Consider the following 25336-nt stretch of genomic DNA (forward strand, 5'->3'; position numbering starts at 1 on the left):
CTGTTCATATTAAATGGGAACTTTTCAAGTGTTGTTCCTTGGAACAAATAGAGATGCAGTCTAATTTGAAGCATCATCAAACTGAAGAGCAGAAGTTTTCTGATCACCTGATTATTTCTGAAGGGGTCACTTGACAGCATTATTTATCTATGCCATTATCTATTTTAGGGTACCACAATTGTGGATTTACCCATATTACAGATGTTTAACACCCTCCCATAATGGCCATGCCTCAGATTAGCTCAGAGGCCACTCATGGCCCAACATCATTTGATGCACAAGAATAAATGATGAACTGATACAAAAATTACTTGAAAGTTTTGAAAATGTGATGTGTCATGCATTGATCGTAATGGAGGAATCACAGCCACAGTCGATGTAAATTATTACATATATGCACTAGTTTGCACAAGTGTACTTACATACTATGTGTATAGTTACTGAGCAGAAAAAATAATCCAACATGGAATTCACGTTTGTCTCTGCTAAATCCACAAATGGGAGGAAGTTATAATGAATACAATGTATATTGCAGTGTACTTGACACCATTATTTTTCAGTAGTTAATTAGCCAATGGTGGCAAAGCCGCCGCTACCAGAGGAGGGGCTCCAGCAGCGTGCACCTGGCCTGGTTTTGGGTCTGGGCCAGCGTGCGCTCCAGAAATGAGGCAACTATAAACACATGTAGACCACATAAATGGGGTACTTTTGTTGGGGTATGTGGGAAGAATTTGGTTAGGTTCCAGGGCCAGGTTAAGTTGTCACAAAATATTTTTAGACAGTGTGTTTTGTAAGCTGACAATAAGTTGTTGTGTTTTTGGAATCATTGTGGCAGGTAGCTGTTCTTGTGAAAATTAAAAAATGAAGCAAGTTGAGTTTTGGAGTTGAAAGCCTGTGAGTCAACTGTGTCCCTTTTTATTAGTGTTTGCTTAGGTTTAATTATGTTACAATTGATGGCAGCGGTGGGATAGTTTTCTTGGCTTTTCAATGGAGAAGTGTGACACGCTGGAGCCAGCATGAAATGTCACAGAAGCCATTAGCAACATGTCCAATGATATCAAATGGTTATAGCGGTCACTTTCGGACAGCGGTTGAGCTACTCATGGATCTTCACCCAGAACCGGAAGATGGTAATTCTATGTACCAGAGACACTGAGCCCCTTTCAAGGACAATAGCACCAGGAGACAAAAACAAAGCTTGCAGAAGCACCAAAAGAAACTGGCACAGGGTCTTCGTGAAAAGTGAGGCGCAGCAAGTCTGATAGTGATGAGCACTGTTCTGGCTACCCTCAATCTCCAGCCCAACCAAGGCATACAGCAGTTGCAAAGCTTGTCCTGCAGGCAGGCACATGGCAATGCACACTGCTACCACTACTAGCGGATACGGTGCTGCAAATGCAGTTGGCCAGTACGCAAACGTGCGCACCGCAGCAGCAATGCAGGTAAAGGCTCAGGAGAAGGACGGGTTGTCATTCATTGAGGACTAACTGGTGCACTTTGAACAAGTCAGCAGGATCAACTGCTGGAATCAGGAGCAGAGGGCAGACTATCTGATGGCTGCACTGAAAGGACCAGCACTGGGAGTTGCATGTTCCTTGCCAAAGGAGCCCCAGTTGTTCTTCAAGGAGTTAGTCAAGGCCATTCAGTGACAATTTGCAGTGACGGCGTGCAGGGGAAACTGTTGCTGAGTTGAGCCAAGCTATCAGAAAATTGGTCCACCAAGCCTATCCCGAGAGCAGCTCCAAGTTTATGGAGGACTTTGCAATTGACCAGTTAAGAACACATTGGACGATATTGACCGCACACAGGCACTATTCCAAGGGAAACCATCTACACTTGATGAAGCTGTGGAAATTGCTGCAGAGGATGAGGCATGGTGCAGGACAAAAAAGGCTTGATGATCAAAAGGCAGTGATGTCCCACGCCAATGCAGTGAGATCTGCAGAGTCTGTGCAAACTGACAAGATTGCAACAATGGTGTGCGAACTGTTGGAAATACAGCGCCGTGGCCAAGGAAAACAGAAGGCCAACAACTGGAAGCCAGGACGCTGGAAGTACAGTCGCCCCGACCATTTCTGGGCCTGATGTTCCCTCCAAAAGGATGACCAGCATCCGTTAAACCAGGCAGGGCAGGTCTTGCCACCGAAAGCCCAGCTGTAGATGTCCAGCAGCTCAGTGCACCTAAAGTGCAGGCAGTCCCAGCACCAGCGAGGGTAGCCTTGCCGCCAGTGCAGGCAGTTTTACCACTGGCACAGGTAGCCTCGTATCCAGTGCAGGCAGTCCCACCACCGACATGGACAGCCTTACCACTGGCACAGACAGCCCTACTACTCGCGAGGCAGCCTTGCTACCGACACGGAGAGCCTCACTGCTGCAGCAGGCCGCCTCACCTCCAGTGTTGACAGTCCGGTGTTGGAATACGACCGACATCTTCCCATGAACTGGGACTCTATGTCAGAGGGGAGATTTTGGGCATGGTTGTGAGGTTCCTGATCGACACTGGTGCAACAAAAAGTTTCATCTTCATGCCGCTGTTTCAAAGGACAAACCTGGGTGAACTGCCAGTAAAGGTTGGCAGGAATCAAATCCCACATTGCATTTGGGGAGTAGACATGAGTGATGATATTATCCTGGAACTGGACTTCTTGTGAGGAGAACGAATGCCAGGATCCCTCAGCGGGAGTATCCACAGGTGCCTGCAGTCTGTCGGGTACAGATAACTGAGAATGGCATTGTGCCCCTTCTTCTGAAATGCTACTGGCTGCCAAGTTCGCAGGAATGGAGGTCAGCTGCTGATATGGGGTGTGCTGCCAACAGTTGTCAAGAATTGTCAGGTTCTCCAGGCCAGTTCTCTTGTATATACCTAGGACAACTGTGTACCTTTGAGACTCTTTAACCTATTGCCTGAAGCACTCATGCTAAGACAGGGGACTGCTTCTGCCATCCTGAAGCCCTTCGATAGTGTTGCAGTACTGGAACACAAAGAACAAGCAAAACAACAGGCCAGGGGGAGTGAAGAGCTGGGAGTACCTGGACATCTGTCTTCACTGTTTGAGTCCAGCTGCAAAAGTTTAATGGTTGATGAGCGAGCTGGACTTGCAGCTTTACTGAGACGATTCAGTAATGTATTCTCTATTGGGGATGGAGAAACTAGCCAGACTAACCTGACCCAGCAGCATGTCGAGACCGAGACAGAGAAGAGTACCCTTAACCCAATGGGAGGTGGCGGACAAGGAAATAGCAAAAATGCTCTTGCAGGGTGTCATTGAGCCATTGAAGAGTCCATGGAGTTCATCACTTGCCCTGGTGAGGAAGGACAAGTCTGACCGAGTGGTATTGACCACCGAAGGTTGAACGAGTTACAATGAAGTATGCACACCCACTCCCACACACAGAGGACAACCTTGACTCACTGGCAGGGTCCCAATTCTTGCCGACCCTGGATCTTGCTTCTGGGTACTGGTAAGCAGAGGTAGTTGATAGGCACAGGACTGAATTTAGTACGGGGCAAGGTGGGCTCTACCAGTGCTGTTCGAGTAGTGCAACACGCCTTCCACTTTTGAGCGCTTGATCGAGCATGTCCTTGCAGAGTTGCAATAGCAAGTGGCTGTGTTGTACCTCGATGACATTATCGTGTTTGGACAGTCGTTTGATGAACACATGCAAGACTTTGCCTAGTCTTGCAGAGGCTTCGTACAGCCAGCCTGAAGTTGAAGTCCAAAAGTGCAGACTTCTTCAGCAGGAGGTGGAGTTCCTTGGTCATGTGGTGTCACCTACAGGGGTTGCTACTGACCCTTGAAAGGTTCGTGCTGTGTGGGATTGGCCTCAGCCAGCTACCATTACGTGAAACTTCCATTAGCCAGAACCTCTGAATGCTACTCACCAGTTTCATCCTGCCTGGATCAGCAGTAAGTAATTATAAGATAAACAATTACCCTGGCACCCACTTCCCCCAAGACCACTGTGACCATTGCTCTGTCAATCACGGCACACTGGCTGCGACCTGCTGATGGTGTACAATAACGGGACTTTTCAAGAATGTGGGCGAAGTTTGACTGTTTTTTTATTTCATTTCTCAGGATACATTTGGTCAATTTTTATGATTCAAAGTTGCTAACCAAATTTCTTTTGACACTTTTCCCACTGCCATACAGTATGAGCACGAATCTAGTACACTTTTGTAGATTTTTTTGTCAGCAAACTCACAGGTAGTGCCATCATCAACCACCTGTTCACACTTCATTAACTTTTGATCAGATAAGAAACATTGGAATGCAAAGTGCTAAATCCAAAACCAGTGAGTAGCGACCTGAGTTTATCATAGGCAAACTCGGATCTGCTCCAAATGGGTGTTTCACGTAATGACTGTCATTATGTCCGAAGATTTCTTGGACTGGTGTCATATTATGGGCACTTTATTGAGGGCTTCGCTCAGATTGCTCGACCCTTGCTCCAAATCACTGATAGGGATAGGCCATTCCTGAGAATGGCAGAATGCCAGGAGGCACTGGAAGCACTGAAGCATTGCCAAGAAAGCACTGCAACGAGAAAGGAACTCCTTGCAACAGTGTAATTTGTGAAGAAGTACCATCATCATCTCTATGGGTCTTGGTTCAGGATTCGCACAGATCACTAGCCCCTGAAATGGATGTACAGTGTTCGAGATCCTCAGAGACAACTTGCGAGAATGCTACAGAAGCTCAGCATCTATGACTTTCCTACTGGGCATCGGTCTGGTAGATGCCATGGAAATGCTGATCATTGTCCAAGAAATGCTTCCCTTACTGTGACCACGGCCACAGCAACAAAGTGAAGACTGAAAACTTGCGACAGCCCCAGATAAGGTATGTAGGATGCAGTGTGGTGCAGACAACTGCCCGGCTGGTACAGGATGCCCCACTATTGGAGCAGGGAACTGGACCCCCGGGTGTAATAGCCTCTCCACAGGTAAAAGAGCCCACACTGAAGGCAGCATACATCAGCCAGGGAGAAATGCAGAGCCATGGGTTCTAGATCACTTCCATGCCACTGAACTTAGTCATGAGCAGCTGATCAGGTCACAGTGGCGAGATGATGACTTGAAGGAAGTGCTACAGTGGGTGGCGCATGCTTGACTGCCATCCTGGGAGTGTGGGGCTCCATTGAGCAAAGAGATCAAGTTCTGGTGGGCTCACTTCGTGGAACAGCTTTGTGGAAGAGCAGGGAGCCGTGTGTATCCAGTGGGAGCCAAATCAACCAACTGATAAGCCCTGACTGAGAATTTTGGTACCCTGGGAACTGCAACCTACCATACTGAGGCATTATCATGACCAAAAAAAAAAACAACTTCAACTGGTTTCTATGCATCAGTCTGCACGTCACTTGGTCCAACAGTAACAGTGTCAGAGATGTCCAACCATATGCACCAGCTAGGGCCAAGAGAGTGGAGATTGGGCACTACCAGGTGTAGAAAGAATACTGGTTGCTGTCATGTGGCCCCTCCCTGCCACTGCTGGTCACGTATATCATTGCGGTGGGAGACTATTTCATCAAGTGGACAGAATGCCCTCCAGTCAGAGACCACACTGCCAAGTCCATTGCAACGAAGCTCATGGATGAGTTCATCACTAGGTTCAGGGGTCCCCTGGAAGTCCACTCCAACTATGGAAGGTAATTTGAGTCTGAGGTCTATGCAGAAATGTGCTCATATTCTAATCAGCTCTAGAAAGACCCACACCACTTCGCCATACCCTAGGTCTGACGAAATGATTGAGCACTCATAGGACGGTTGAAGCCTTGCTGAGCCTGTGGGTGAGCAAATCCCAAACTGACAGGGTGAGCATTTGGCCCTCCTTGCTATGGCATACTGGTCAGCAGAGCATGACACTAGGCCATTCTTGGGAGGGGGCCGTACAATTTGGACAGTTAACTCGGCACAGTTGTTTTTCCGTAGTTCACTAGCCAACGGAGCAGCTGCCACTGGCAAAAGGGCTCCAGCAGCATCACCTAGCCTAGTTTTGGGTCTGGGCCAGCACTCCCTCTGGAAATAGTCAACTATAAAAAGACAACTTGAATGGGTTTTTTTTGTTGGGATACATAGAAAGGGTTTGGCTAGGTACCAGGGCCGGGTAAAGTTGTTACAAAATGTATACTTTCCAAGAGAGTGTGTTTTGTATTTTGAGAATGAACTGTGTTTTAGGAAGCATTGCAGTAGGTGGCCGGTCTTGTGAGAATTTAAAACAAAGAAACAAGTTGAATTTCAGAGTTGAAAACCTGTGAGCCTGCATCCTCTTTTGCAAGCATTTTGCTTAAATGGAGGTCAAGAGCCCAAATAGGTTTACGCTACAATATTGCAGCAATTCAGGGTTCCTTTGAATCAAATTTGCCAACCTGAACCCTTTCTCATTTTGAGGTTTTGGGGAAAGGTACCTTCTGGTTCATTGCTATAGACAATTGAATTTGAGGAAATTTCATTGTCATATGGAGGATTCTTTGTTCAACTCATTCTTTTTAACTATATCATAATCACGAAAAGGGATATAGCGCCCTTTCCTGATTCAAAGAAATATCTCTGTACATATGCAAACAGTCAACCAGTCCGCTGAATTGTTGCACGCAGCAGTTCCAGTGGTAGCTGTGGCTGAGTGCATCGTTACGCTTTTGCATCGTCCAAATGTTTAGTGCCTAGTGTTTCTTTAACCCTGGCCTGGTGGAGTGCCTTTGAGGTCTTTTGATCTTGCAATGCTGATCTGCAGAGCCCTGAGCCCAATCTCTAATGCCTTTTATAGCCTAGAAGGAATGAGTGCTGCACGCAAACTGCCCGTATCACTGGACTGATTGATTACACCTACAAATAATAAGCCATTATGCATAGCCTTACTTGGTAGCTTGTACATTTTCAGTGTGCCAGTGTGTTTAATAACAACAGGGGTAAAGCAAAAGGTCTCTTATTATCAGCAACGAACCACAATAGACTTACAGACCTGTAAGTGCACCACACTTGTATTTGCCACTCCCCAAACAGGCCCATGGCTGGGGGGTCGGGGGGTTCAAACGAACCCTTCCTCTCGTTTCCGAGTTCCGCTCGATGATGTTTTTTTGTTTAATAAATATGTAATTTTAATATACCGTAATTTTTGGAATATAAGCCGCATTTTATACATTGATTCTCATGCAGAAAATGTCTCTGTGGTTTATAATGAACTGCGGGTGGTTTATACGGCAACATTTAAAGAATGAAATCAGTCACTAAATGCCGTGCTACACTTGCAGCACAGCCGAACCCAGACCGCCGACGCGCGCTGCGGCTGGCCAGCCACCCGTACCAGCGGCAGTCTTTTTTTTTCATTGGTTATCATTCACATTGGCTCTACTCACATGTTGGAAATGTAGGAAACCAGTCCAGAAAGACTAAATAGACTTGTAAATGCACCGTACGTACCATTCACACCTCACAAGTTGTATGGTACGTCTGTTCGTTTTTGTTTTTTAAGGTTGTGTAATCCATGTTTGAACATTTGTTTATGGAACAATATTTTACCTCCAATTTCACAAAGGGTGAAATTTAATCAAACTCCAAATATTCTGATTCATAAATGTTGATTTCATATAACCACTACAAAGTTCCGATGACATATTACTTTGGTCTGATTTTCCAATTTTTTTTCCCAAGTGCAAAATGAAATGCACCTCAAAATATTTTTTTACCATTTTGAGTTAGGTGAGTGGAGGTAATAATGATTTACTAGAATGTATTACTTTTTGGTAAACCTTTGGTTCACAACAAACATGGAACTTGTTGATGTTGTGTTCCAAAGCACATTATGATGGACCTTTGTATAAAAATATGTGTTCACAGTGCCCAAAGCTCCACTTTTGGCTTTGACGAATTCCCCCCAGTCTCTGGTCAGGCAATGGGCCTGCCATATGTAACCCAGTTCTATCACTTCTCTAAGATGAGGATCTACAACTAGTAGGCAGAGTTGGCCAATCGCACAACTTCAATACTTTTTTAAACATTGGCTGAATCAACCAATGGTAAAACTATTGCAATCTTTAAGTTTTCAGTTGATTTATATGGTTTTCTAGGACTTACACATGCACAAGCACTTTTTCTCTGAACACTTCCCCTGCAGTACTAACCGGTGCACAAGTGTATGCAACAATCAATCTGATCTGGCAGAGAATTTTTGTTCAATTAAAGTCATTTCTTTTGATTAAAATCAGCTTTTTAGATTCAATAATGCAGTACATACAGGTAAACTGATTTATAATCATGATTCAATTTAACAAGATTTGAAGTGTCCTCTAATTTATAACATTAGCATGGTAAAGTATCAGTGCACAACTATGCAATTAAATACTATTTATTTATCTATTTTTATTTATATCTGTTCATCCAACAGCGCATTTAGCGCCAATCACAGAAGAAGTGACAATGAGGAAGACAATGAAGAAATGTTCAGTTTTAGAGGTGGGAGGAAAGCCCTGGATAACGCACAGTGCCCTCCTTAGTCTGTGCAAAGCATTGTAAAGACGGAAAGTTCTGGAGAATATGAGCACAGTATGATAGTCAAATGCTGTCTGGATAATGTGTCATGTTTCCAAGAATAAGAAAACAAAGCAAAATAAGAAAATAAAACAACTGCATATTCGAGTGGTCTTTGGACAAGTAAGTTAAAGACTTCAGTCTAAGTACATGTAGGCCTAGGTTAGGGCTCAGTGTACTGACTACTGTGACCGTGTCATTGTTGGACGTGTTGGAAGGTCATCAAATGTGCAAGCCCAGGCCGAACGTTAGCAAGCCTTCATCTGCTATCAGTTGCTGCCTCCAAGTTCTATTGCTCTCGTGTGAGCCCCTTGGGTCTTTTCACATTTTACTTGTTTACATGTACCAATTTTTATCAGTAGCTCTGTGAATTGAAATGTGCTAGTAAGACTTAGTTTGGTAGAAAAATAGCCAGTGTGGAGATTCTGTTACAGGAGAAAGTTACATGTAACAACAAATTAAACAAATTAGATTTGTTATGTCTGTTAGGCAGCATCGCGAAATTGACCAACTGTTCCATGCCGCACGGGATCACGGAGAGCACGCCAGTCCCCACCAAACAAAAGACCCCTTGACAACGAGGCGCGCCTGCGGACGGAACGCAATATGCAAGGTTTATGTAAATTACCAGTCTCATTAATACGCCTGATATTCCACGGCCTGCAATTGACCATGAAAGGAGTGGCTTAATTTTGAACCAATCATAGATAACTAATAGCAGTAATATATTTCTCGTCAATGCAGGAAAAAAATTCATTGATCCTTGATCTTCAGCAAACTTGTACGAGCATGCAAAATTTCTTGTTCACGCTGCTACTAGATTGCCTCAGTTAGTAAAGTTGTATGAAAACAGTGAGCATATCCCACCATCAACGAAACCACCAAGTTTTAGTAGTTCGTAACACTTATGATCAGCAAATCATACAGTTATGACGCAACGCTTTGTTACAAAATCTTCGTTAGAGCTCGGGCTGGAATGAGATGATTGTGGGGCAAGCATTCAGAATTTATCATCAATGTCCCATGAAGTTATACTTTAAAAATATTCAGACCACATCATTTGAAGTTGACAGGAAATTGTATGATTTAAAATAAAACACACCCGAGGTTCTGCCTCTCAACAAAGAGGACATGGAAATTTACCAATGCTTTGAGTGCCAAGGTTTGGTTTGGATTTGTTCATGGTCAGACATGTATACACATGTACGTATGCACATGTATGTACATGCACATGGCCAAAGGGGCGATTTACGGATAACAGCATTTTGTTATTTGAGATTTTGGAACTACAAGGAATCTTGAAAATGTTAACACAACATATACGTAAAACAACTTGACCTAACGAAAGACAAGTTTATAGGCCACCTTGCTCACAAAATCTGGTTGCACGTACGCTGGTCAGCCTGGCAACATCCGCTTCTCTCCAGGGTTGCCTCAAGTTAGAGCACGAGTCCTACTACGATCAACATGCATCCAATCAAACATTGTCTTTTACGGCTATTTATGACATCATTGGCCTTATACGGAACAATATATGGAAAAGCGGAGCTTTTGGAGATTGAGGTACATGTACTTGATGTTGTCTGAATAGACATAAGCATAATCGGATGTAATGAGAATACAGCATTGTTGAGCCTGTTACAGATGGGACATTTCTTCCTTAATAATTCCCCTGCTGTTTAACTCTTTCTTTAGACATTTGTGGTACTGTAAGTCTAAACTGTTCTGCAGCAGACCCTATGTATTTGTGTTTTGTACCCAGTATTCTTTTGTTAAGACGTTGCCCAGTGGGCTGACCGGTTATGTAATGGCCCTTTTATTATTTTCTGGGTGCACATGTATTTAAGAAGTGGGTTGTACCATGCTTGGGTGCACTCATATCACACCACAGCCACCCGTTCAGCCAGGGGCTCTGTACTTTTTTTCATCTGATGGGTGTCGCCAACCTTCATAACTCCAGCCAATGACGAATTGGCCCTCCAGCTAAACACTGCCTGCAGATACAGCGAGTCACCGTTGTACTCTTCTCCTTCAAATTGACGCCTTGCCACATGCATTGCATGTAGAGACAGCGAGTCTCCGCTGTTCTCTCTCTCCTTCAAGTTGATGGCCGAAACCAACCGGTTTTGCGGCTCTTCCTAGATGGCCTAGGACCAGACTGGTTGTGAGGCTCTTCCTAGATGGCCAAGGACTAGACCGGTTCTGAGGCTCTTCCTAGATGGCCTAGGACCAGACCGGTTCTCTGATGCTCTTTCTAGATGGCCTAGGACCAGACTGGTTCTGAGGCTCTTCCTAGATGGCCTAGGACAAGACTGGTTCTGAAGCTCTTCCTAGATGGCCTAGGACCAGACCGGTTCTCTGATGCTCTTTCTAGATGGCCTAGGACCAGACCAGTTCTCTGATGCTCTTTCTAGATGGCCTACGACCAGACCGGTTCTGAGGCTCTTCCTAGATGGCCTGGGACCAGTCCGGTTCTGAGGCCCTTCCTAGATGGCCTACGACCGGACCGGTTCCGAGGCTTTTTCTAGATGGCCCAGGACCAGACCAGTTCTCTGATGCTCTTTCTAGATGGCCTAGGACCAGACCGGTTCTGAGGCTCTTCCTAGATGACCTGGGACCAGGCCGGTTCTGAGGCTCTTCCTAGATGGCCTAGGACCAGACCGGTTCTGAGGCTCTTCCTAGATAGCCTAGGACCAGACCGGTTCTGAGGCTCTTCCTAGATGGCCTGGGACCAGACCAGTTCTCTGAGGCTCTTCCTAGATGGCATAGGACCAGACCTGTTCTGAGGCTCTTCCTAGATGGCCTAGGACCAGACCGGTTCTGAGGCTCTTTCTAGATGGCTTGGACCAGACCGATTCTGAGGCTCACCCCAGATGACCTGGATCAGACCAACCGGGTGCACCAGCCAGTGCTTTAGCCAGCTGTGCCTGAGTTGTCCCTCCGCCACAGAATATCAATAGTCAACTTGACAGCACACACCCATTCATGTCCTCAACAACAACCTATAAGTAAATATTTAATTTTACAAACAAATAGTAACCTAGATTCAAATTGCTTTAGTTATTATTTTTGATATGTAAACTGAATAAATTTCTGTAAATATAGTTGCTGGTTTCCTTTTCTATGCTGTCATGTTCATCTCCGTTGTGCCCTACTTCATTTTGGTTCTTTTGAATTAGTCGCATGTAACAAGCCGCGGAAATGCCATACATTGCATCTCCTCTGTTAACCCTTTCTCGGCGGGAATTTCTCTCAGAATGCGACTCCAAGAATTCCAGCCTCGCTTGGCCACGAAGGCAACAAGCCAAACCGCAAATTTTCAGTTTGTGGCCCAGCGTGCTCTGCAGGCTTTGAATTACATGGTGAAAAGGCTGATTGTTCGGTGGCATGCAGCTCTACTCAAGCTTCCACATTCCCCGTGCCTCTTTTCAAAGTGGGGACTATAGTGAAGCTGGTGATTATGATGCAAATTCGGTCTTTTTATTTCTGGGCTACACAAAGACCAATTACCATATACACAAGAGCCAAGGTCTGCCTTCTTTCATCGTGTTCGCTTGAGCGTGGGCCGAGAATAATAGCTGAAAAGTGGGCTGAGGATCTCAATTTTTATGGCGTGTGTTAACGGGTTAATTATTAGTGAATTCTCACCACATGCGTTTCACAACAATCATGTGATGTGGGCCATCGTATGTCTGAACACACACGTGTGCCAAGGTTTGCATTTCATTATCTTTTTTTGTGGTGTGTTGGCTTGTTTTTATCAAGTGTGGTTTGTTTTGGAAGTGCCACGTTTGATGATTTTGGTTCGGTTCGGCAGTTTGTTTGCAGTATATCTGCAAAGTTTCATCCCGCTGGGACATGTACTTTTGGAGATAAAGGGCTTTAAAGGATGCACCTTTCATATCACGTGACTTGTCAACTGATGGTGTCATCATCCCATGAGGTCAATTTTTGTCTGTCACACATCCCCTTCCAGATATCTGCAAAGTCTCTAAGTCATGCGACTTCTGAACTGATGACGTCATCATCCCATGACATCAATTTTCATGTATCACACATTCCCCTCTAGATATCAGCAGTTTCATCTCAATGGGATATTTACATCAGGAGATATAGGGCTTCTAAGTTTGTACATTAATGCCCGGTCACATGACACCTGATGACGTCATGATCACAATGTTCTTGACGGACCCTCTCTAGCTGGTGGACGAAGAGTATGCACCTAATATATAATCAGTCACACCGATAAAAGTGCCAAAGTCCAGCTGTTGAAAAACGCTTACAAAACTTATGGGGAAAAATAAATACTCAAAATTCAGTTATAAATAAGATGATGACGTCATCATGACGTCATGCTTTGCAACACATCTTTGCCATAGGGTCTATGCTTGAGGCAACTTTGATGAAGATTGACTCCTTACAAAGGGACTAAAGTGCTCCAGAGAAAAACTGTGCACAAACGAAATGAGATTTGAGAGAAGAAGAAGAAGAAGAAGGAAACGAATGTTGTGTTTGTCGGTATAAAAACACTGAGCTGTTTTGGGAACCTTTTTGGTTTGATAAAAAAAGGAAGTTGGAACAGGCAGGAATTGAACAGCTGCCGTTAAATCCGCAGTTCAAATTTCTATGGGACCACTACCCCTCCTTGCAACAGTAGGGCATGCCAATACAGGCTCACACGCTTTCCCCGTCGCCACGTGTTTGGCCTTTTGCCAACACTGCGCATTGTGTGCTGCCTAAGGTACAGGCAGTTATCGGGCGTCCATTCACACAATAGCCAATGCACAGTATGCGAATGGAATTTTCAAGTTCGCAAATATTGTAAGGGGGTTTTGTCATCCTTGTGTCATCTCTGTGAAGTACACAAGTTAAACACTTCATGCAGTTGACTTCAATGTTTCAGCTATCATCTAATGGACAATTCACTCTGAAATCTTTTGTGGTTGATTTTTTATTAATTTTGTTGAGCAAAAGGACTTTTTATTATAACTTCCGGTATGATGACGTCATCAGCCCCAAATTTCACATGTGTTAACTGGATAAATATCATCATCCACATCTATTTTCAGGCGAGTCAGACAAACTTCCCCACAGATATCTATTAAAAATTTAGTCTTTTTGAGATAGATGCAGGAGTTCGTATTTGTGAGAAAAGACAGTCACACAAGTGAAGGCCTATTGGATGGCACCATCCAAGAAGCATGTTATGGCTGCTCCTGTGTTAAAGTAAAGTAGATTTCTCTTCAGTTGCTAAAGGTAAAAGGAAAATAGATGCAGCTATTGATGCTGCTGGGGATGATGTTGGACATGAGAATTGGGAGGCATCCTCAGCTGCAAGCTCAGCAACATCAATAGCAGAAAACAAGGAGCTCAGTGACCTTTTACGAGGACTTGAATTGACTGGTACAAAGTCTGCTGTATTGAGTGCAGTGGACCCTTATGCAAATAGTTTTATTCCTGCAGATATGTGAAAGAATTTCCAGTGATACTGTCAGATCTAAAAGATACCAACACATTTAATCTGACTTACACAGAGCTGTTGGAGAAATGTGAAAACATAAAATATGATGTGACTAAATCAGCCCTATGGTACAGATACTGGGCAGGAAGAATTACTGCATTGAAGATGAAAAGTGTCTGCAGGACAGATGCAGCTTATCTTGCATTAAGCCTTATTAGATCTGTGTGTTACCCTGATCTATACAAGTTCACTACGGAAGCAACTCAGTGGGGATGTGAGCATGAAGAACATACAAGAAATGTGTCATGCAGACTACATGATGATAAAACATGTAGCAATTCATGTGGAAAACTCTGGTCTAATTATAAACCCAAAGTATCCATACTTTAGTGCATCACTAGATGGCCTTGTACAGTGTTCATGCTGCAGAGAAATTGGTGTTTGTGAAATAAAGTGCCCCTTTTGTAAAAAGAACAAGTCAATGAAAGAGGCAGCAGAGGAACAGATATTCTGCCTTCAACCAGTGGGTGCCACACTTTGTCTCTCCAAAGAGCATCGGTACTACTATCAGGTTCAGACACAGATCTTCATCCCTGAGAGGGCGTACTGTGACTTTGCCGTGTGAACCAAAGAGGATGTTCATATCGAATGTGTTCTTGGTGATAATGCTTTCTAGAGAGACATTGTTTCAGCAACAACCCATTTCTTCAAGATTGGAGTGTTACCAGAACTTCTGGGCAAGTATTTCACCAAGTTACCACAGGATTTGACTGAGCATCACATGGAAACTAATTACGCTTCTGAGAAGTGGCCTTATTGTCGCCAGGTCAAGAGTGGACGCATGATTCTGTGTGACAATGCTACATGCCAACTCAAACAGTTTCATTTCAAATGCTTGAAGTTCAAAAACTCATACAATGCCCCCAAAATATGGTATTGTCCAGACTGCAGGAAACTAAACAAAGCACAAAGGAATATTTCAAAAAAACAATAAGTACTCTCCATCTGTAGAAATATGGTAAACTTAAATCTGAACAAAGTATGTGCTCACTTCAACACGGACTTTCTTGTTTACCTTAGATCAAGTTTTTCTTCATTATCATGATACACAGGAGATTGACTTTCAAGAATATTAACAAGTAACCTGTCAAGTACTTGAACCGGTGCACAATGTACATGCATTCCATTTTATACACAACTAGTATGTTTGCATGTGCTTGTCTAATAAGGTTGAGTAATGTCAATTTTTCACATGTTCAATTCAAAACATGAAAAGGGAATAAGTATAAATTTCACATTTAAATAAAAAGATTATATATTTTGTATTAAGCATTTCAGATGCAGGGTTTTCAGATTTTGGACAAACATTTCAAACTCAGGAAACTTTGTTTATATGGTTCAGACTTTCATTTAAATCCACAAATCTTGATTACATATGTTCCTAAGTGACAAGTCTGAAGCCTAAGTCATGTACACATGGATTGATTCTGTGCCACATGTATGTTACAGAGCTTAAGTCAAAGTTAAATAACAGAATAAGAGACTGGAAGATTGGTTCTGGGTTTATTGTAGTGCAAATAAATGCTTGTGTCCATTACGTCTGCATAAAACTCTACACAATCTGTCAAAACCTGCAATAAAGAGTCACATTTTGATGTTCTGATTTAAAATACAGTCTGTTTGTGTTGTATATTCTTTGGCCAAAAGTTAAATTAACAGGCACATTTATAACTGTCAACTTTTCATAGTTTTCTCTCATCAAGTTAAATTTGGTTTTCCACGGGACTCGTTTGAAATTGAGGCTACATTTCAGGCAACAAATTTTGAGCCAACATCTTCAAGCGTTCATTGAAAAGAACATTTTGCTCTTGTAACTCCTTAAAAAGTGGTAACTTTGAAAATGGCAGTTAAAAAGGAACCGGTTAACAGCAGTGATGAAGTTACATAAAAATTTGATTCACTTGTATCTAGCCGTCTGAGTGACTTGCTCATATTGAATAAAGCACAGCAAATTCTTGCTATTTTATGTATAAATTCTACTGGCACGGGGTGACTCAATATGTTATATTTTTGTCGTACCCCAATGATTCGCTCCATATGAATACTTAAGTGAACTATCTCTGGTGTTTTTTCCATATCTAGAGCTGAGAGCAGTGGTTTCCCTTCCATAAATGCGGGAATCTCAACCTAACATCCATAGTAACCAGCATCATCCTTTATATCAAAGCCTCTGTCTGCAAGAATGATGTCTTGTGGAAGAAGCTTCCTAAAGAACTTAGACTCTTGTGTTATGGTTTTGTCTGTTCCTCTGCCACCCCAAGCTACTGACAAGAATGAAATCACACTCAGTTACAAAACACTTCAAAACAATCAATAATTACAGCAACTCTAGTATCTTGCCAAATGTCCGAAGGAATTGCATAGGCATGGTTTTCCCACAATACCTCCCTATCCGCCCAAACCATCAGACTTGATAAACCATAGACAGCATCTATCCCAGTACAGAAAATATGTAAAATTGTAGACTCACTAAGAGAAATGGGTTTGCGGGTACACCATGGAATCAATCTCTTTTGGGCGAGGTGTGGCTCTTAAAAGAACCGGTGAGTGTTAACTCGACATTTCGGCCAGTGTGCTACGGCCATCCTCAGGAGAGTGTGCCGGACTGGAGTGGATAGTTGGTTATAAAGGTAATCCAGAGGTGGTGGAGCACGGAACGGGATTCGTGGGTTGAGTGACTCAGTGTGGGCGCGCTGTTGCATGAAGGAGTTGGATCCTAGAATTGGCGGGAAACCTTGGGTTCAGGTATAGGGGACCCTAATGCCAAGGGGGAGGGATGGGGGTGGCTTCGGCTGGAGAAGACCCTAACACCTGGGGTGGGAGGGCACGGATTTTGGGTATAGGGGACCCCACTGCCCGGGAATGGGTGTCTGCTTGGGTGCTAGTAGTGGGCGCCAGATGTTGCTGAGCTTGAAACCGATGTCTTGGGGTATGGTGTTGTGCCGGAAAATCTTGATGGCTTCTCGGATTCTCCTTGGGAGCCAGTTCTAGATGGGGGCGATGAGTTCTGCTTTGTCCCATTTGATGAGGGGTCCATGGAGTGTGCATATTTGAAGATGGCTGACTTGTCGTATCCTCCTCATTGGCCATGCGAGCGGTGTTCTTGGAGTCTGGTGGGGAGGTTCCTTCCGGTTTCCCTGATGTGTACTTGGCCACATTCACATGGAATGTGATATACACCGGGGTGACTACTGGGTGGGTGCTTGTCCTTGTAGGTGTGAAGTGCAGCCTGCAGCTTGTTGGGTGCTGAATGATGTACTTTGATGTTGGCCGAATGCAGGATGCTCCGTAGTTAGTGGGAGGTGGGGCCCAGGTAAAGTAGGCATACTGTGGCGGTGGGGGTTTAGGGGGCTTCGGGTATAGGTGACCCTAATGCCATGGGGGACGGGGGGACTTCGGGTATAGGAGACCCTAACATCCTGGGGGAGGGCTTGGAAAGGTTGTTACGTTGGTTGCGGTAGCCGTTCATCTTGAGGGTAGACTTGCAGTGGTGGAGTTCTTGGTGTAGGTTGTTCTGGTCACAGATCTCGTAGGCTCTGCGGACCAGGGTGCGGTTGACTGAGGTCTTGATGGCTGGGTGGTGGAAAGATTTCTGGTGCAGATTCCAGTCGGTGTGGGTGGGTTTGCGGTGGTTGAGGGTGCCGTCTGGGTTTCTGAATAGGTGAACATCTAAGAAGGAGAGGTATCCGTCTTGTTCTTGTTCCATGGTGAACTTGATAGTGGGGTGTTGCTTGTTGAGGTACTTGAGGAATTCTTGGAGGTGATCTTGACCATGGGACCATATGATGAATGTGTTGTCAACATAGTGCAGCCAAATGGTGGGTTTGAGGTCGGCAGTGAGGAGAGATGATGTTTCGAATTCTTCCATGAAGATGTTAGCGAGGACCGGGGATATCGGGGATCCCATGGAGGTCCCAGCTGTCTGCTCGTAGAACTGATCTTGGAAATTGAAGTAGCTAGAAGGAACGCAGAGGCCGATGAGGTCGGCAATCTGGGCAGAGAAGAGGGCTGTGCGGTCGGCGAGGGAGGGGCCACTGTCCAGTCAATCCTTGGCAATCTGGCATGCTTCTTCTGTGGGAACACTGGTTAATAACGACACCACGTTGAAGCTCACCATGATGTCGGTTGGCTGGAGTGACAGGTTTCTCATGAGCTTAACCAACTGGGTGGAGTTGGAGATATGGTGTGGTGTGTTGCCAACCCGGGGCTGGAGGAAGCCAGTCAGGAAGTGGATGGTCTCATAGGTCGGTGAGCCCTTGGAGACACAATGGGGCACAGAGGGATGTCTGGCTTGTGGATTTTGGGTTGACCAAAGAATCTGGGACAGGTAGACGTCGACAGGCGGAGCGATGGTACAAGTCTCCTGGGATGGAGTCAGAGTGGAGGAGGGCAAGGAGGTGGCTGGTGATACATTTCTCGATGGCTTGAGTGGGGTCCTTGGGTAGGGGGCGGTAGGTGCCGGATGTGAGGATGTCTTGTACTTTGTTTGAGTAAGCCACACGGTCCATGACCACGGTGGCATTGCCCTTGTCGGCCGTGATGGTGTGTATGGACTTGTCGCTGCAGAGATCACAGAGGGCTTCAACTTCGGGTCTCGTGAGGTTGGACTTGATCGGTTTGGCGTGTAGGAGTGCTTGGTAGATCTTGACTCGGATATTATCGGCTGTGGTCTTGTCACGCTTCCGTATGGTAGGTTCCGTGGCTTGGATGATGTCGGCTGGGGGAACGGCGCGTGGTGGGGTAGCGAAGTTCGTGCCTAGGGACAGGACATCTGTCTCGGTGGTCAACAGGGTACGTTGGCTGAGGTTCAGGACGGTGTATCATTGGAAATCACTCTGGCTGTGGAGGTGGGCTGGGAGGGGCGTTGGTGGTGTTTGCTGATGCAGTAGCCACTGCCCTGCTACCATCTTCTGTGTAGGAGCCCAGTCAAGATTAGTTTCATCCTGCAACTCTACAGGCTTTCCTAAAAAAGGGAAAATGACACCAAACAATAAGGGAACAGACGCCAGCCTTTTCAACTTCTATCTTATCCTCAGGTTTTACAGTGAACCTCAAACCACTTTTGTGAACTTGCTTTTGAAATTATGTTTAAAAAGGATAGTACAAAGGAAACTATTTAAAAAGCTTTTCATAGGTTCGCCCTGTTCACTGGACCTATTATTGCATTGTTCATACCTACGTGTAATTATCCCCCACCCCCAAAAAAAGTGAAAGAGGAAACATTTCTCAAAATTCACTGAAAATATCATCGATTTGTGACAGCCCCTTATTTCCCATAATTTAGTAGAACCAACATTAAATCATGGAAACAGTGTCACGAGGGTCAACACAATCCCAATTAAACATGTATTCTATTTTTGCAAAATAAATTGTAATTCCAATCGGCCCTCATTTTCAATCAGTGCTTTTCACCGTAAATACATGCAAGCATTGATTCGTGGTCCGAAAGGTTAATCTGATGTTTCACCAAAATAAGAAATATAATGAGTAATATAAAAAATAAGGTCAACAAAGTATACCTTTGATGAAATGTTTAGAACATACTTGATAATTTCCAATCTTTTCTACCGAGATGCTGCCCTGTTGATGTGTGCCAGCCACTTGCGCTGTCGTCTGCTTCAGTTCTTTCTTTTCTTTGCCATTTTTCACACGAACTGTGGGTATTCTGAAGAAAGACAAATGGCCTTCTCTTTCTCCATGATTGCCACAGCTCACGACTGCACAAAAATTTGCCATTTTGCTGACGTTTAAGTAACCTCAAACTGCAGATTCTAAAAGTATGACACAGTGCGTATATTCTGTGCATGTGTACTAGTGAACATGCAGCTTTAGCTGTGCTTGTCCTCCAGAATGCACAGAGGTCACCGTGTATTGCAAACTTTGACCTTTTGACTCCTGTGCAAGCACCCTATACTCCAGATCATCCCACGCTAACCAAGACCCAATAAACAGTTCATTGCTACTACTCCACCTACCAGTCGATACAGCATGTCTTATATCTTATCCTATATGAGCTACCTCACAGCACAATGAACTGCACACAGCATTCCGCAACGATCCCATCACTGCGACACAGTAGCGAACTAATTGTGCATGCCCTAGAGCACGCTGAAAGCACCCAGACCTAGTGCTATTCGCATTGCCGATTGATCAACGCATACATTAATAATGAATGAGCTAGACTTGTTATATCCATGCAGTTATCAGTTGAATCACACTCAGCAGTAGGACTGCCAGGGACAGCTACATGTTGAACTGGAATGACCACATTTCCTCGATTGGTAAGATCACTTCACGGAATGGAGGAATCCAAGGTCCGTTCTTTCCTTCCCCCATCCACTCTATTCACTCTTTACAATACTCTAATCCTTCCTTACTTCAACTATTGTAACAATGTCTGGGCACACTCAAGCTACAATCAACTCCACCCACTAATAACCATTCAGAAGAGAGCTATTCACATGTGCTCAATCACTTCCACAGGCACACACAACCGCTCTTTTTGCACGACTCAAGACACTTACACTGACTGATATTAACAAACATCAAACCAACGTTTTTATGTTCAAATACTCAATCTTCTCCCACATGCCTTTTCTTCTTTCTTCACCCCTGTCCACAGTGTCCATAACTATCGCAAATGGTCTAAAATCAATCTGTACCTTCCATACACTTGCACATCCTATTCAATTAATACTTTACAATTTCAGGGGCCACGACTTAGGAACGGTATCAGCACGACGGGTCGGCATGAGGCAGACCCGTAGGTAGCGCTTGACTTTAAATTGGTGGCAACAGCAGCAGGCTGACGATGAGGACAATTTTTTTTCTCTTTTTTTTCGGCATGTACAACATGAGTCACATGGGTCTGGCAACCAACTTGCCACTCAGTGGGGATGCAGGCTGGAGTAGGGCCTCAGAGATTTTGGGTAAGCCTAGCTGGCATGGGAAAATGCCATTCATCACCTTTGAAGCACTGGACTCCTTTTTCAAGGTTGGCCAAGAAAGTTTTACTCTGGAAGATGTGGGCGGGAAGGGATCAGTGACAGTGAGCCAGATTAGACGGTTGAGTTACCATGCATTGTCTGAAAAAACATGGTACCGACCCAGTCTCCCACACTTGGTGCCCATAGGCTGTGGCCAACCCCTGTAGCAGGGGCAGGAACCCAACTAAAGACACCTAACAACACATGTATTACAGCAGACAGAAGGGACCTCTCCATGTAGCACTTAAGTCCTCCAACTCACAGTGTGTTGAACCTAGCCTCCATTCGGAGCTAGCTCTCCCTACATGAGTCATGGAGGCAGAGCCTGTGGAGTCGTTCCTCGTGCAGGTGAGTGGCACAGAGCCAGTTAAGGGGCCCTGCACCAGAGTTAGTGCCCCACTACCTCGTTTTCTGGAGAACACCCCCTGCCGTTTCTGGGAGGAACTCATTCAGCGAAGAGAAGTCCACTGGCAGCAACCACCCAGTGGCCGGGTAACTTGGCACCCACATTTCTACCTTAGCATCCTTGTTCTCATAATTAACGTTTGTGTAAAATGGAAAAATGACACACTATGGAGGAACTTGCAAAATAACAAAAATCTCTAACTAAACCAAAGACCTTTGAGGGAAACGTCACAGGAAACTTATTAATAGGGACTAAGACACCAAAATTTGACTTAAAAAAAGGACAAAAAGCATTTATTAATGAAACAGTACCAAAACAATATGCAAAACCGAAAGGACTATAAGACTGAAAAGACTTAACAACCAAAGACTAAAACTTTAAAAGGACTAAAACCAACACAGTGTGTCACAATAGATCTAATGAGGAGACTTTGGCTGAAATCTGTGGTGGTGAATCTGTGGTGGAATGATGCAGCAGCTATTCTGTGACACCTGTGTAGACCGGTCCTGTTGCCGAAGTCTTTCTGATGTTGCTTCATATACATGTGGCTCATTGTCTCATTGTGAAGACTTGGCCAGAAGAATATCTGCACACAAGCTTCAGTACCTGTCCGTAAGTCAATGTGTCCATGCTGTGGTGAAGCCCCTTGAAAACCTCTTCCCTCATTCCATGAGGCAGCACAGTCAAGTCCCTGACCTTGGCTCCACCTGTCTTGTAAGTACACCTCCCATAACGGCCAGATGCTCCCAAACATTAAGTTCTGGTAGCCTCCGTACCATTTTTGGTTGATGCGCCATCTTCCTTCTACTCATCCTGTTGGCATTGGCCAACTTGAGCCTCACCACTCTTTGTGTGGCTGGGTTGCTCCCCTGGGCTTTTTGTAGACTTTGGCTCCATCTTGTGCTTCCATCATCTTCACTTGACTTGCTACTCGACGGGGAAATGGTGGGAACTTCATCATTGGGACTAGATGAAAGGGTGTAGGGTATTTCTGCAGGATGCAGGGCTGCTGGCTAACTGATGGGAAAATGGGTGGTAGGATCATCTTCAATAAGCTTCTTTCGGTTTAGTTGCAACTGATGTAAACACAGGGTACACTCTAAGCTCTGGATGCAATGCTGCTGCCTCTGTCACAATCCAATAGCTTATAATAAAGCTGACTTAAGCATCTGAAACTGCTACAGGATGCTGCCTTGCATGCAGGCCAAATGCCTGAACACCTCCAACATACTTGAACTTGAATCAGCTGTCATAACATCATCTTTAACAGGGCTGGAGTTGTCTGGGATAGGGTCAAACCCACAAAGTAGGAGTGGAGTCAGGACAGCAGTTATTGTGCACTCATAGATCCACTGAACAACCTGTTGGTTTTGACTGAACCTTTGACCAATTAACAGGAAAGACCATCAAAAACCCTTTAAACAAAAGAAAAAATTTACGTAGTCCCTACACGGATTCTCTACCAAATAATTTCTAAAATGTAACAGGGGAAAACTGATACGCTATGGGGGAATTCGCAAAACAACAAAAATCTCTAATTACATTTGTAAACAAAGGTTCTTTGGTGGGGAAAGGTTGAAGGAAACTGAATTAATAGGGACTCAGACACCAATATTTGGTATCAAAAAAGGACAAAAAGCATTTAATGAAAACATATCCCCAAAAGATGCAAAAACCAAAGGTACTACAAGACAGAAAAGACTTAACATCAAAAGACTAAAACTTTAAAAGTGCTTAAACCGTCACAGACATGACAGAGTGTCAAAATGAAATAAGTGAGGAGACTTTGGCTTCAATCTGCGAAGCAAAAAAAAAAGTAGAATGTAAGGTGAAGAAAACAGCAAAACTTTTCTTGTACATGAACCAAAGGAAGGCAGAGCAGAATTAACTGGGGATTAAGACAATATATACACGTATGTACAGACAAAATTGTGCACAGGCCTATGTGGCTCATTTGTATATTCAACTCCCCCTGGCCATCTCAATAAACTACCGACAATAAGAAAGTGGAAACAAAGAAAGAGATTCATGGAAAATACTGCACATATGGCAAAAAGAATAAAGTCAAGTGAAAAACTACAAAACACTAAAAAACAAGATACATGTAAGTAGTAAATGGAAAATAAACTAGAATCCAAAAGCAAGTTTTACAGGTCCCAACGAAGTGCCAAATCTTAATGGCAGTAAATGACTCCCAGTCTTTTCACAGAAAATTAATACACGTAGAAATCAACAAACTACATGTAACTACCAGGAAGAAGATTGCCAAAATGTTTCAACTATAAAATAGACACAAAATGAACTCTATACAGAAATTAGAAAAGTGAGAAACTCACCACTGACTCTTTAGAAGCAGACAGAAACCTGACTCCAACAGAAGAAAAGCACACTCAAGTGAGGAGGAACAAATACATGAACAAGGATAGTGTCTCTGCTGATCTACTCTTCAAACTAAGTGTGGTCAGAGCATGGGGTCAAGTATGGATAGTTCTAAGCAAGGCCAAGTATAGGTACATGTACATAAACAGTGGAATATACAAACAGAAAAATATTGGGGAACTCTAAACTAAAACTGTGTATTTTTTATTGGGGAACTACTTTGAAAAGACGCTTACAAAACTCTAACAAATTTCTAGCTCTGCCATATTTGGTTAAGCATTTTTCTTCATTTTTCCCTTTTTTGAGAAAAGTCACTGGTGCCAGCTGGTTGGACCCCTGCAGGTACCCAAATCAGTCGCACTTGTGCCTAAAAATTGATATACATGTACAACCAAATGTTTCATTCTTATCGCCAATGGTGACCATTTGTGCCCGTTAGTCGCCTACCTTATGAGTCATATTTCAGAATGATCGCTGTCCAGTTTTCTTCTACGTGCACCCAGTAATGTGTCTCTATGATCACATTTTTTCCCTCCCTCTTACTATGAGCCGCTGCAGTCTACTGATTCAAGTGAGAATTTCTCGCCAGCTCATTAGCATTAAAAGTGCCCCCACAGAATCTTTTGAAAAAGGAGATTGTATGGCTCCCTATTATTGAGATTGTATAAATCTTTGCCAGGATCAGCTCCCTGGGTCTTTGGGCTTTCATCTAAGAGCAGAATGGCTAATAAATACAGTTGAAAAATGGCTGTACACCATGTAAGTGCCCAAGAAAGTTGAGGGTTGCCAATTGAAAAATGGCTGCAAACAGACTTCGGAAAAATCACTTGTTTTTTTGGGGGGAGGGTAATTTTGTTTTGTGGGAATAACTCAAAATGTAATCAGTTAACCCACAGAAAATTGAAAAAGCAATTGAAAGATGAGGGACCATATAATAATTTAACATATTTTTCAGATACCTCGGGGATGTTGGTATGCTTGTTATTGGGCCCTGTACAATGACGATTTTACACTGTTTTCAAAGGGGCTTGAATTACATTTAAGCGGACAACACCCTACTATGTACATGTATGGGGACCCAGAGATGAGATGTTTTGTGTATCCATTAGATGCATTAGCAGTCTATGCATGCCACTTGTTTCAGTCCCAAAGGTACATGTAAGTTTGAAACCAAAAGGTGTCAAGCTTCCCTTGGACCGGTCTGGGGCCAGGTACATGTACGAAATAATACTCACAAATAAAAAAACAAACATGCCTTGCTCTTTCAGCAGTTTTTTTTCACATAATTGGTTGTCATTTTTTATTTACTCCATGCGCACAAAATTCAAGGCCTGTCTGTCCGGCAGAAAATTGACAGAATAATGTTTGTGTGTTTTGTCAGATATTTTACATGCATATACAAGTTTGTGTATGTTGCAAATGTGTGTACAGTATGTACAAAAGTCGACCTGGCACCTTACTTTTTTTAGGAACCAGTGGCTCCTCGTTTAAATTTCTCTGTACCACACTGTGTAGCC

General features: G+C 43.9%; 2 protein-coding genes across 3 annotated transcripts in view; both read right to left on the reverse strand.

The window, feature by feature from the left end:
* Positions 1–25336, reverse strand: part of LOC110986826 (solute carrier family 15 member 4-like) — a 58848-nt gene that overhangs the window by 30157 nt on the left and 3355 nt on the right. The gene's annotated exons all lie outside the window — the stretch shown is intronic.
* On the reverse strand, positions 17392–22485 carry LOC110986851 (uncharacterized). The gene is made up of 4 exons (XM_022249104.2): positions 22283–22485; positions 18392–18848; positions 18163–18303; positions 17392–18039 (listed from the first exon to the last, which is right to left on the reverse strand). Exons 1-4 carry the CDS (start codon positions 22483–22485, stop codon positions 17392–17394), a joined length of 1449 nt encoding a protein of 482 aa, XP_022104796.2.

The sequence above is a fragment of the Acanthaster planci genome, linkage group LG19, assembly GCF_054643075.1.
Source record: "Acanthaster planci isolate LZ-2023a linkage group LG19, COTS_SCS, whole genome shotgun sequence".
Lineage (NCBI taxonomy): Eukaryota > Metazoa > Echinodermata > Asteroidea > Valvatida > Acanthasteridae > Acanthaster > Acanthaster planci.